The sequence below is a fragment of the Lemur catta genome, chromosome 13, assembly GCF_020740605.2.
Source record: "Lemur catta isolate mLemCat1 chromosome 13, mLemCat1.pri, whole genome shotgun sequence".
NCBI classification, from domain to species: domain Eukaryota; kingdom Metazoa; phylum Chordata; class Mammalia; order Primates; family Lemuridae; genus Lemur; species Lemur catta.
The window spans coordinates 72,889,399-72,903,899 of record NC_059140.1 but is presented as its reverse complement, the minus strand read 5'-3'; the positions used below and the strand labels follow the sequence as shown (position 1 = coordinate 72,903,899).

The 14,501-nt window shown below is 41.3% G+C and overlaps 1 protein-coding gene across 3 annotated transcripts in view; it reads right to left on the bottom strand.

The window, feature by feature from the left end:
• STARD13 (StAR related lipid transfer domain containing 13) overlaps nucleotides 1-14,501 on the bottom strand; it is a 215,078-nt gene that overhangs the window by 34,682 nt on the left and 165,895 nt on the right. For all 3 annotated transcript variants that reach the window (XM_045567736.1, XM_045567735.1, XM_045567737.1), the window contains exon 4: nucleotides 2,836-2,899. In XM_045567736.1, coding sequence (XP_045423692.1) covers nucleotides 2,836-2,899 — 64 coding nt within the window. The remainder of the gene's footprint in view (nucleotides 1-2,835; nucleotides 2,900-14,501) is intronic.

Below are 14,501 nucleotides of genomic sequence, written 5' to 3'. Positions count from 1 at the left end.
AAGAAGGCTTCGCCATCCTCACCTATTTGTGGACTTTTCACTTTCTTCCTTGGGTCAGCCCATCCAAATCTTCAGAATTAAATAAAATGGCCAAGAAGACAATAAATGAATTGTGGACTTTTACAAAGATGGCAAAAAACATCCCTCTTGTAAAAACAACAATACAAATAGTGCACTGAATGTATTGCTGGGGAAACACGGGCCCCTCCCAGATCTCAGAACAAGAGCCAGCTCACTCAGGCTCCAGGACGTTTCTGAATATCTTTGAAACATGAGGAGGGGCAGTGTGCTGCCAGGTTACCTGGATTCAAGTCAGTCGTGCTCTGTCATTTCTGCATGGCTTTGGGAAAGTGCCCGAGCCCTTCGGTTTCTGCATCTGTGATGCGTTGTTAATGATGGAGAGTAGTGCCTGGCAGAGAGGAAGCCCTGTGTCGGCGTTTGCTGACCAAACTGCTGAGCAAGACATGCAGCCCTTTCCTAGGCCCGACAGCCCCAAAGGGAGAAGAACAACTGTGACTTCAGACAGTTATGCCATTTGGGGACAACTTTCTGCAGAATTAAACAAGTCTGGGCCTCTGCAGATTGGAGATAAGTATTCTATTTCTTGGATCACTTAAAACAGGGACATACCTAGAGGAAATGCTGTTGTCTTATTTTTGTTCCAAATAAATGAACTTCAGAGTTTGTTGAAATGTCCCAGGGTGCTTGACTTGCAAGTTTCCCTTTCTATTTTTGATCATCTGGCCTAGTCTTACCCACTATTCATTTTTTCTTTTCTTTTTTTTTTTTTTTTTGCAATAAAGAACTAGCCTATGACTTGTGCAAGGGGCAGATCACAGAAATGGGGGCCACCACACAGCACCTCCTGCATCGTTACTTAGATCTGGTCACGGATGCTGGTCATTACTGAGATTCATCTGGGGAAGACCACATGCTGGAATTATTTTTTAGAAAATTCAGGCCACGACTCTCCAATTAACAATGTGAAAAGCAGTATTTTATTCAAGTGCAGGCAGTTTTGAGGCCTATAGCTAAGGGGGGCTCTGAGTGGTATGCCATGGATCTGATACAAGGAATACATTAAGAAGGCCGGAGGACCACAGTGACCCATTTACAGAGGTGCTTTTGTGAAGGTGATGCATAAAGAGCCAACCAAATGTTATTCAAGCCTATCTCGCCTGTGGGTTTTGAAAAGCTGGTCACAGCGTGAAAATCCAATCTCTCCACTTTGTGGAAAACAACTCATGTCATTGGTTTTTGGCATTTTCTTTTGTGATCCACTGCGGCTAATGATCAGTATGGGCAGCTGTATGGACCAGCCGTTCGAGGGCCCACACTTGAGACACACAGGCATGGCTGTGTTCAGTTTAATAAGAACCATGTGTTCCAATCAAAACAACATCTGACCCTCATGCTTCAAATAGTATGTATGCTTCTCAAGGGGTCTATTCAGCCAGACAGCTGTTGGGAGGTTTATTCCCACATTTTTAATTTGTCTTTGGCCTGGACAAATTGCTCATGTTTTAATATTTCTCTAGATATTGTTTTTCACCCTTTTACCTCCTTAGTTTAAATTTTTCCTTCCTAGCTCAAATCCCCAATTTTTTTAAAGGTGAGGTCCAAAAATTTCATTTGAATTTTTTTGGGGGTGTATTTTAGAGCAGAAATTCAGGTTAAAGTTATTTTTAAAGATTAGGTTACTCAAGAATGACTTAAAATCCACTGGATTTAATGATTTCTCTGTGCAGACCAGAATAAAGAAATCTTTCTTTTGACTCAAAGATGTTTTCTCTGCTCCTTTAAAATATACTGGGGCTTGACTTGTTACATATTGGAGATGTTAAATAAAAAAAGTAGTTAACAATCTTAACTCTGAATTTCCTAAAAAGACCCAAGCCAGTGAGGAAGGGAGGCAGTATAGCATGGTGGAGAGGGGGCTTAGTTTTGGATTTAGACACACCTGAGGGCGAACCCTGCTCCGCCACTGGCTGAAAGATCGTGGGCAAACAACTCAGCCTGTGCAAGATCTACTTTCCTTATCTAGAAAGCAGAGAAGGCCTACCTGGATTAAATAAGATAATGTATGGTAAGTACATAACCTAGCTCCTAGAGAACAGTAAGTGCTCAATGAAGTACAGCTTTATTTCAAAACTGAAATTTCTGGTCGTATTCATACAGAGGGAGCAGCACACACAAAGCACCATTGGGGGGTGGGAGGAGCATAGTGACTTTTCAAAGTAAACTGAATTCCTTATGGCTAGAGAAAAGTGCAAGGGGGGAAATGGTGAAAGATGAGGTGTCTTCTTGTCACACTGTCCCCAGGCACCCTCATGCCATTAGCAAATGAATCTACTTGAGAACGATGCACCCTTGACATGTGCTTGAAATAAAATGTTACAGGCAAGAATGAATCAGAAGACACTTGCTAGGGACCCACAGATCCTTTCTCAACTCTTAGTTAACTCATCACTGTGAAGTATTTGAGTTTAATATGGCATTGACATTTACAACTAACAAGATTCTGAAAGATTACCATAAAGAATTGAGATATTTTACCTCTTTATGCAAACCCTCTGATAAAAAAATGCAAAAAACAAAAACAAAAACAAAAACAACCCTAAAAACTAAAGCAAAATGAAATGGTGAAACAAACAGATGTCAGCCTGGGTTTATAATGGATTTCTTTATGACGGTTATGACAAGATGGGCTATTTGGAGAACACATAGGTGGTCAGGCATCGTGGAATTTTGCTTAGGTTCATGTTGTTTTTCATCTATGAATGCAAGCTGCTTCTCTTGGCATAGCCTCGGGCTCAGTAAGGTATAGACACCTACCTTTTTCCTTTGGAAGTTCACATCAAGTTTCATTGAGGCACACTTGTTCAACGTATTTAGTCGTCTAAAATAAAAGAAAAATGTGATGATTATTACCACTAATGAACCTAAATCTTCTTTCCAGTTTGATAATCCTCATTTATTTCCTTCAGTAAAGTTGAAAGTACAGAAACAGCCAGTCCCAAGACAGACCACACCCATGGAAAAAGATATGTTATAAAATAGTTCCCACTTGTGTTCCAGCCTCCTGATCCAGGAGGGCTCTACCATCAAGCCTATCAATCTCGGCCCCTTCTGTAATCGAAACCCAGCCCTTTTCTGATTTCTCTTTCTACCATTCTTGGAACCCATGGCCAATCATTTCAGCCATACTTTCACCAGCCCTTCAATTCATTTGCCACCTTGATCTTCCATCAAGTCTATCCTACTAATCCTGCAATATGGACCAACTCAACCATCTGTCTCCTCTCCTGCTCTCAGGCAGTTAGGTATAAGTAGAAAGATAACTCCCATTACAGTGCTGAATTATAAATGCCATGGACTGAACTGTTTCCCCAAAATATCTATGTTGAAGCCCTAACCCCCAGTGTGATTGTATTTGGAGTAAAGAAGTAATTAAGGGTAAATGAGTCACAGGGATCTGACAGGATTAGTGTCCTTACGTAAAGAGACACCAGAGAGCTCCCTCTCTCTCTGCCATGTGAGAACACAGAGAAGACGGACTCTCGAGTCAGAGAGAAACCAAACCAAACCAAAATAGCTTTATTTCAAAACTGAAATTTCCGGTCTTACTTATATAGAGGGAGCAGCACACACAAAGCCCCATTGGGGGGTGGGAGGAGCATAGTGACTTTTCAAAGTGAACTGAATTCCTTATGGCTAGAGAAAAGTGCAAGGGGGGAAATGGTGAAAGACAAGGTGTCTTCTTGTCACACTGTCCCCAGGCACCCTCATGCCATTTAGCAAACGAACCAAATCCACTAACTCCTTGATCTTTAGCTTTCTAGCCTCCAGAACTGTGAGAAAAGAAATGTCTGCTTTTAAGCCACTCAGTCTGTGGTATTGTCATGGGAGCCCATGCTGACTAATACATACACTCTGATTTTCACCCTTCGCTGGGCTCCCGAAATTGCTACCCAGCACTCCTTGCATTTTTTTTCCCTCTGGTTGGCTCCCAATCTCAGTCAGATCATCAAAAAGACCCAGTCCCTCAATAGAAGACATAGCCACTGCTGCCAGTGAGAAAATATAAGTTATTAGACATGAATTCTTTTAATAATCATTTCTGTCATCATAAATTGTATCTATAAAATCATACGCCCTGCCACTTTTCTGCCTTACAGGAAAAGATGGTTCTTTACTTTTTCAAAGCTAACCCTTTATCCTTGTAATTTTTTTTTTTTTTTGCTGGAGGGACAGGGTCTTGCTCTGTTGCCCAGGGTAGGGTGCAGTGGGGTCATCATAGCTCACTACAACCTCCAAATCCTGGACTCAATCGGTCCTCCTGCCTCAGCCTCCTGAGTAGCTGGGACTACAGGCACAGGCCACCACACCCGCTAATTTTTCTTATGTTTTGTAGAGATGAAGTCTCGCTAAGTTGCCCAGGCTGGTCTTCAACTTCCAGCCTCAAGAAATTCTCCTGCCTTGGCCTCCCAAAATGCTAGGATTGCAGGTGTGAGCCACCGTGCCTGGCCCTTATATCCTTGTTTTTGATTTCAATACCAACTACTGCATCTGGGACTTTAATATCTCATTTATTCCCTCTCACCTCAGCATCTTTCTCAACTGCTTGCTTCTCCTTAAGCCCATTTCTATCTTAAACAAATGGACTAACGAATTAGTTAGCTACCCCAGAACATGATCAAGCAAACTATCAATCCTCCTTCAATATCATCTTCCCAGCAAGTAACTATACTAACTACCCCCACACTCCCCTTTCTTTTATTGCTTAACTTGTTGAGAACATCCTCAGTTTCATTAATTCTTCAATCCTTTGCAACCTAATTTTCATGAAATTCTCTTTGCAAATACCCTTATTGTTTTGTTTTACTTAATTACTGTAAAGAAAAATTCACAATTATGAGTGCATATGGTTTAAAGAGTCCAACATTCCCCTTGTGCCTTCTTCCATTTACTACTCTTTTTTTTTTTTTTTTCCATTTACTACTCTTTAGAGGTGACTTTGTTTCTTTTGGTGTTTGGAAGATTAGATTCTAATCTTCCACCTTTGGCTGACCTTGATAATCCACATAAATAGGAGGTGATGGCTCAGGCTGTGTTGTCAACTTCCTGCTGGAGCACAGAAGCCATAATGTGACAGGCACAAAGAGCCCCATGGCAAAGGCTGTGAGACATATTGGTTCAGGGTATTAAGGAAATCTCCACCCAATTATTTGCTGACCACAAAATTAACTGAGTGAGACTTCAGTGGCCATGACAAAGGATACAGACTTCAGAAAATTAGTTGAGGAAATTCATAATAGCAAACCCTGGAAAGGGAGGATCTGACTTTGAGAACATTTGAGAATGTTACAATATTTAAAATGTCTAGTCTTAAACAAAAAATTGTAAGAAAGTAGATATCTACAAATTGATTCTAGCATTTATATGAAAAGGCAAAAGACCCAGAATAGCCAATACAATATTGAAGGATAAGAACAAAATCAGAAAACTGACACTACCCAAATTCAAGACTTACTATAAAGCTACAGTTATCAAAATAATGTGGTATTGGCAAAAGAATAAAAAAATAGGTAAACAGAACAGAATTGAGAGCCTAAAATAGACCCATACAAATATAGTCAGCTGACCTTTAGAAAGGAGCAAAGGCAATATAATGGATAGAAGATAGTCTTTCAACAAACAGGGTTGAAACAAGTTGATATCCACATTCAAAAAAATCAGTCTAGATACAGACCTTATACTGTTCACAAAAATTAAGTCAAAATTAGTCATATGCCTAAAGGTAAACACGAAACTATATAAATCCTAAAAGATAATAAAGGAGAAAATCTAGATAACCTTGGGTATGATGATGACTTTTTAGGTTCAATACCAAAGGCAGGGTCCATAAAAAAAAAAACTGATAAACTGGACTTTATTAAAATTCAAAACTTCTGCTCTGAAAAAGAAACTTCAAGAGAATGAGAAGACAAGCTATACACGGGGAGAAAATATTTGCAAAGACATATCTAACAAAGGACTGTTACCTATAATGTACAAAGAACTCTTAAAATTCAACAATAAGGAAGCAAAGAGCCCCATTAAAAATATGGGCAAAAGATATGAACTGACACCTTACCAAACAAGAGGTACAGATGGCAAGTAAGTATATTGAAATATGCTAAACATCACATGTCATTAGGGAATTGTAAATTAAAACATCCATGAGATACCACTATACACGTTTGGCAAAAATCTAAAACATTGACAACACTAAATACTGGTGAGGATATGGAGCAACAGAAACTCTCATTCGTTACTGGTGGGAACGCAAAATGGTACAGCCACTTTGGAAGACAGGTGGGCAGTTTCTTACTGCCAAACATATTCTTACCATATAATTGAGCAATTGTAATTCTTGGTATTTGCCAAGAAAACTTAAGTCTACATGGAAACCTGCACATAACCGCTTATGGCAGCTTTATTCATAATTCCCCAAACTTGAAAGCAACCAAGATATCAGGTGAATGGATAAATAAACTGTGTTACATCCAGACAATGGAATATTATTTAGCAGTAAAAAGAAATGAGCTATGTTGCCATGAAGAGACATGGAAGAAACTTAAATGCATATTACTAAGTGAAAGAAGCCAATATGAAAAGTCTACATACTATATGATTCCAGCTATATAACATTATAGAAGAGGCAAAACTATGGAGATAGTGAAAAGATCAGTGATTGCAAGGGGTTAGGGACAGGAGGAATCAGAACACAGAGTGTGTTTAGGACAGTGAAACTACTCTGTATACTATCATAGTGGATTTGTGTCATTATACATTTGTCCAAACACACTGAGTGTACAACTCCAAGAGTGAACCTAGAATAAACTTTGGAGTGTGGGTGATAATCATGTGTCAATGTAGGTTCATCAATTGTAACAAATGTACCACTCACGGGGGTGCTGATAGTGGGGGAGGCTGTGCAAGTGTGTGTGGAAAGGCAGTGTATGAGAATTCTCTGAACTTTCTGCTCAAATTTGTTGTGAACATAAAACTGCTCTAAAAAACAAAGTCTATTTTTTAAGATGTAGCCTTTGTTTTACTCATTTAAAAATGCTTTTCTTTCTTGGGCTTTGAAATTACTAACGTAAAGTGATCTGCATTTCTTTTGCACTCAGTCTACTTGTTCATCAGTTCTCAACCCTACCTACAAAATCATCATCAAGGAAGACATCTTAGGGATTTGGGGTACAATTTGATCCAGCAATCCCACTACTGGGTATTTACCTAAAGGAAAAAAAGACATGCCATAAAAAATAAATCTGCACTCAAATGTTTATAGCAGCACAATTCACAATTGCAAGGATGTAGAAACAACCCAAGTTCCCATCAATACATGAGTGGATTAATAAAATGTGGTATGTATATATATATATATACCATGAAGTACTACTTAGCCATAAAAAATGGTGAACTAGCACCTCTTGTACTATCCTGGATGGTACTGGAGCCCTTTCTTCTAAGTGAAGTATCACAAGAATGAAAAAACAAACACCACATGTACTCACTATCAAATTGGTACTAATTGATCAACACTTACATGCACATAGTGCACATATAGAAGGAACATTCATTCGGGATTGGGCAGGTGGGAGGGGGAAGAAGGGATGGGTAAATTCACACTTAATGGGTGAGGTGCTCTCTGTGTGGGAAATGGACACGATTGTAGATTTAACTCTGGCAATGCAAAGGCAATTTATATGACCAAAGCATTTGTACCCCCATAATGTTCTGAAATAAAAAATAAAAAGTAAATAAATATTCTTAGGCATAATCTTCATATAGGTAAGACAGTGTCAAGGCAGTGTCTTTATGTAGGTAAGATGCTTTCCCTATGTCTAGAAAGATGAGAACAGGAACAAATGGGACACACAGAAGAGCTAGAGAAAGAAAGAAGATGGCAAAGAAGATGCCAAGGGCTATTTTTAGAAAGAAATACAAGAGAGAAGGGAGTGGTGGTTAACCTGGAGCACTGTTGAGAATTTGGAAATAATAAACCAGCTTGGCCTCCCCGCTGAAAAAAAAAGAAAAAGAAATTTGAGGTACAAACAACCAACCAACTCTTCTGAATCTTGCCATGCCAGAGAGGAAAATATTCTCTATGGTTGTCCTAAACTAGGCACACATTCCTGGTATGGTGTAGCACTGGCCTGGATTTATCTTGCACAAGGTAAAATAAACAATGGCTATACTCTGCAAGAATCCAAACTCGATGAAACATTTATCCTAGAGAGACATAAATGCCCCTTTAAGATCTGGCTGCCTCAAATAAAAGAATATGTCAAATAGCAGAAGTCTTTCATCGCAGTTTATTAAAAAAAACACTAAAATTCTGGTGCACGTGACACCAACCTGCATTTTGTACAGATATTTAGTGTCGGTATTTGCTTCCCACTAACTTAATCATGAGTAATACAAAATCCTTCAGATAATCTGAGTTGGTCTAATTCTTGTTGCCTGGAAAAATGTTTCTGCATGGACACACATTTTGAATATAAAGTTTATTTTATTTGCTGCATGAATGGTGTGTCCTCCACTGGATCAGAGCCTTGTTTGAGGCAGGGACTATAATTTATTCTTCTAATCCCCACAAATCCTAGAAGGAAGTTTTATACATGACAGGCTCTGTAGGTTTTTCTTTTTTAACTGAACATACTTTGTTTATACAGGTACAATCGGTGATTGACTTTAAGTAGTTACAATAGACCTTGAAGAGTCAGAGTAACAGAATTATTCTCCACAGCTGAGTATGGCGGGCGGCGAGCTGCATCTCATTTGCATCCCTAATGTCTAGCACAGGTGCTGGCTCAGAGCGAATCCGCTCAGCAAATGTTTGCTAAGAAAACGTTAGCACTTGGCCCACTCTAGGAACCGTTTGGACTGACACTTTTATTTTCAGATGAGGAGACAAAGCCTCTGAGAGGACCACTTGCTCAAGGGAGGCATGCATTAGTTGGCAGCTGAGCTAGAACGTCTTCCTGCTCAGTGAATTTTCCGCTCCCGCCTACCCAAGAATTTTAGGATGGCCCAGAAAATGAGAGCACACGTCATGTACCTAGCACAGGCTGTTCAGTGAATGGCTGTCTCCATCCCCTCTCCACTTTTTCCATGGAAGGAGAAAGCCCACTACACATGATGAAGACCGTCCTCTTTGTGCTTTGAGTAAAGTGAATTCATGTGTTAACACATGCAAAACAGTTTGACCCCTTCATAAGAAGTGTCCACAATGATACTGCTGTCAGAACCTGTTAATTTTTTACCATTGTCTTCAGAATCCTTTAAAAGGGCTAATACATTAGTAAGGCAGAAATAGTCAGTAGTCTCATTTTAAGAGTGAAACTTGAGGTTCTAATGGGAAAGTCAATTAAGAAGAGAAGGAGCCGAGATGCTTTCATCCGACGGTGCGCTATGTACTGGAACAGGCCAAGTGCTGGGAGTACAGAGGCGAGCATGTGTGGTTCCTGCCCTTGAGAATCTCATGTTCCCATGTGGGATATAAACATGGTAAATAAGAGAAGCAGCAACTCACTTCCTGAGAGTAGAAGGATAACACCTCCCAAAGGAGGTAACATTTGAGCAGGCCTCTGAAGGACTAAGAAATTTGCTGCCTAGGCTAGGAGAATTGCAGGCAAAGGGAACAGGCATGGAATAGAATGCTATACTCCAGGAACTGCATGTATGTGAGTGAGAATAAGGCTGGAGAGGTGGACAGGGGCTAGATCACAAAGGCTCAAAATGAAGCTGTGAGGAGCAATCTGTGGGCGGTGGAGTGTATTGAAGGATATTAGACAGGAGTGTAATGTTAGATTTTCATATTAGAAATGTAACTGGTGGCAGGATGGAGAAGGAATGGATGAGAAACAGGAGACTGTCCCAACAGTCCAGGTGAGAGACGGCAAAGCAATGAAGAAAGCAGTAGGAGTGGGGTTGTCTGGGTGAAGACGAAGACTCAGCCATGGGTTGATGGAGAAGCTGCAGAGAGGGAGAAACAGACGACGACTCCCAGATTCCAGACTTTCATGAATGTGCCTTTAAACATAGAAAACAGTGAAACAGGGAAGTCGGTAGAGAGTGACGATATGGGGAAGATAATGAGCTGGTGTTTGGATATGTTAAATTTTAGGGGCCCTATGACTTCCAGACCCACTTGTGCATGATCCGCATATAGATGAGCTACTTGGAAGATACACGATAATTAAAGCCAACCATCCAGAGGGGATTCAGGACCCTGGAGAACTCCAGTGGTCAAGGCCCAGCCCGAGGCAGGGGGCCAGGCTCTGGAAGGCACAGTCAGAGATGTAGGAGGTCAACAAGGACTCCCTGAAGGTGGTGTCCTGGAAGCCAAGAATGAGCATTCAAAACAGGAGGGAGTACTTGGTCAGTTGTAGCAAATGTTTAAGGAACAACAAGTGATATAAATCCTAAAAAAACCCTTTTGGATTTAGCATCTGGCAGGGGCAGTATTAGTGAAGGCACAGATGGGACAGAAGCCTGGGAGAGGGGCCTGGGGAGTGACTGGACCCTGAGAAAGTGAGGACAGGGGCACAGCGTATTCTTTTAAGAAGTCTAGCTAAAAAGCAGAGCGATTTAGGGTATTTTGAGGAGAAGATGAAAAATTTATCATCACATAATATTCTCTAACATGAAGATGTGATAAAATCATTTGTGAATGGGCAGGTTATTTTCTTCCAGGTTCCAGTTCAATGTCACATTCACTGAAGTCCTGCTCAGTAAGGCTGGGAGACAAGCACCCATGATGTGCAATTGACTAAGATGTAATCTCTGCTACCGAGCGCTTGGAAACTGGTAGAAAGTCCCTTGTATGCCCAGCAGACCATAATGGGAGTGAGGTATGGTCAGCAGAAAATGGAGCTGCGCACAGACTTCCTGGCACACAGGAGGGAGGACCAGAGAGAGAGGATGCCCAAGGCCCGGGAGGACAGCCCAGGAGTGCAGGAGCAGAGAGATCAGGCAGAAGGGCCAGAAGAAGGCCGGGCAGCTGTGTGCTGGGCAGGCCAGGGAGTCCACGCTGTGACAGAAACCTGCGGGAGACACCCACCGGCCCTCTGCCCATGGATGTACAGGAAACCATAGGACTCTTTCTTACCTCGTATTTTGGATTCATATTTGACATCTAAGCTGCCAGACTTCAGATTGGTCATGAAGTCACCCTCACTGATTTAATGGCCAGTTTCCTGTGATATTTCTAATATTCCTGCTAAAGGCATGAGAGGAATAACAACCAGGGGTACAAGTTCATCTCTTGCAGACAATTCTGATTACAGCCCGGCAGCCTGAACTTCTCACCCTCGCTCCTGTGTCCAGGGCGGTAGGTATCTAGCCCTGTCTGTTGGGGCGTGTCCTGGGAGGGGCCCTCAAAGACATTCAGGAACCCAAGTCACTGAAGATGTGTTCCCAGCCCAGGGATCAGAGGCCAGCGAGTCAGGGAGCAGCTCCTCCTTTCCAGGCTGCAGCCACAGGGCCTGGGAAAGGTCTCCACGCTGGCGGGGGTTAGGAAAATACAGGTTCTGGAGAGCAGGGTGGATATGCTATGCCAAACAGACAGTGCTGGTATGCAACCCTGTGCGGGTGGGGCCTTTCAAAAATCACAGGCCATCCACCAGGAGGGTTTTATGATGTCTGAGGGGTAACAAAACAAAAAGAGTATAGTCAGAAGCCAGCAAGTGGCTGCCACCTGTCACCCTGGAGTCAGGGGAAGGCCACGCCTCTGCTCTGCCCAGCTCTTCCCTCTGGCTATTCTATCCAACAGTCAGGCTGCAGCAGGGATACTGACCTCTGTTCCAGCCCATATACCCTCAAACACTGGCTGAGATGTGGGAGAAAAGCAGTTAAGCATCAACTGGTCTAGTTATACAAAGAAAATTAAGTATGTGCACGTTGTCCAGGCAGAGGATATATGTGTAGAACTGTGTGATTTTATTTAGCTTATATGAGAAAATCGTTTTAGATAAGTGATATGCTCTACTGACCAAGGTTTTAAGGAGGAGCATAAGCTCTTTTGTCCAATCAATAAAGGATGATGGCCAAAGTGGGCCAAGGGTAAAGAACTAAAAAAAAAAAAAAAAAAAAAAAGTCCAGGTTTTCTTGGACTTCTTTAGTTTGTGCAATTTCAGACAAATTTTATAATCACATATGCTTGTATGGGAAAAATCAGATGGGGTGTCCTTACTTAGCTTCTTAACTGTTTACAACAATTGCATCTGATCCAGATAATTTCTCTAGTGAGAACTAGTCCAAGTTGAAGTAAGGGTCACGGCTGCAGATTTCTGAGAGAGTTTCCAACACTGAAAGCAAAGCAACAGCAGGCTAGTGGGAAGGGCCGGATGGAACCCCCCCAACACACACACACCGATACCAAGGGGGCTCTTTCTCTTCCCTTCCCCAGCGTCCATTCTTGGTCCTCTCTTACTTCGCTCCCTCTTTCTGCTATTCTTGGGTGACCTCACCCACTCTTAGGACCTCCAGACCCTCATGTGCTGATGATGTCACATCTGTGTCCATCTGAGGCCAAGCTCCAGGCCCGCGTGCCCCACCACACAGGGACATCTCCACCTCACTCCGGCTCCTCAGCCCTCCACATCTCCCCTCCAGCCCCGCCCAGGCCCTGTTCCTCCTCCAGGTGCTTCCCTGCCTCAGGGAAGGGCATCTCCACCACCCAACTGCTCAGATCAGGAGGAGTCTGGTCACTCTTAATTCTGAATAACAACACCACCACCAGAGCGTTCAATGTAAACAGAGCTGAGCACACGGCTTATACTACTGCACAACGACACTCACTAAATGTCGGCCATTATCATCTGGCAAAGCAAGGCGTTTTTAAAATATTGCTAATGTTTTTAATGATGCAATACAAATAGCTAAAAATATATATAGAGAGAAGTGAGTAACACTAAATATAAGGTCCCTCTCTTCCCCTCAATCTCCTGCAGATTTTCTCTTGTATTCTTCCTGAAAGTTTAGGCATATAAAAGTGATCTTGAGTAGCTGGTTGGGAAAGGTCAATGTTTTACACAAAACAATATATACCAGAGAAATCCCCTATCTGTGACCCTATCATGTCCTTTCCTGTCTGTACCCCAAGCCTGGCCCCACTCTAACAGGCTAGCACTGGGGCGAGGTTAACAGTGCAGGGTGGGGGTGGGATGAAGATGCCTTTCCTGCACATTCATTTAGTTAAAACATAAATAAATAAAAGCTAAAAGTTCAAACCAGCCACATCAAAATGTCATGTGTTCTTGTCTAGGTAATTCCTACTACCATTTACTTAGCTGTTAGTGGGCAAGTTATTTTACACTTTTATGCCTCAGTTTCCTCCTGTAAAACAGGAATGTTGCTAGAGCTTGTCTTATGGAGTTGCTATGAGAATTCTATGAGTGAATATTTATCAGAGCAGTGCCTGGTACATGGTGAGCACTTTTGTAGGTGTTTTTAAAGAAATAAAATAACTGTGTATTGGGATTTGTATTTATTTATAGACTCAAGATTCTAAAGGTAGAAGTGGTCATTATATCATCCCAATGACTTGTCAAGGACTCAATAATCCAGTTTATTGTCACATATTATACTGTACATTTTCTGTGATAAATATTCTAAAAGGGAATGTTTAAAATACATGATCAATATTCATAAAGACTACCATAATCTAATATACTTAATGTTATTTAATGTACCCAAATCAAGTATAGGCCTTTGTGCATAGAGGTAAACTGTAAATATTGTTCTTGTCAGGACTCCCCTGCCCCATAGGAAAATAATTGTCATTTATTATCCTTTAAAATATGAAGGGCAATGATAGATCCTTGTATAATCCTAACAAATACCATAGCTCCAACAAGCAGTACTGAACAAGGTGAATGTTCTTGTTTTACACATGCTATAATTAACTAGTATTTAGTAATAACACAAATTGTGCAAATGGTTTACACTGGCTTAACATTGAATTAGAAATTCAGATGTCATCTTGAGCATCAAGGCCCTATGTTAGCAGCCTGAACGAATAGAACATTCTGCTTTTCCTTTAAAAAATTTCATTCAGGAGCTTTGGTTTGCTGCAATTTGCCTTAAAGATGACAAACTTTGCAAGCTATTTTGACACCTTGGCTATTCCTACATTCTGATATAGTGACTGTTTCAATTAGCTCACCTATGTACTTAGATGTGCAATTAGCTTTTTATGACTCACAGGAGAAAATATTTTTCAGTTAAGCATTCAGTTGCAAACATCAGAATGATAACTATGATTGTTAAAATAATAGAGAATGCACTCTCCTGTCTTGCAGTAACAAATATTTACAGAGCGCCTACTATGTGCTGGTCCTGTCAGCATTGCTGGAGCAATGATGAGACACAACTGTCATTCTGAGGTCACACCTTCAGCCAAGACAGCAAACCTGTCTAGTTTGTGGGTCCTGGATGAGAGCTAC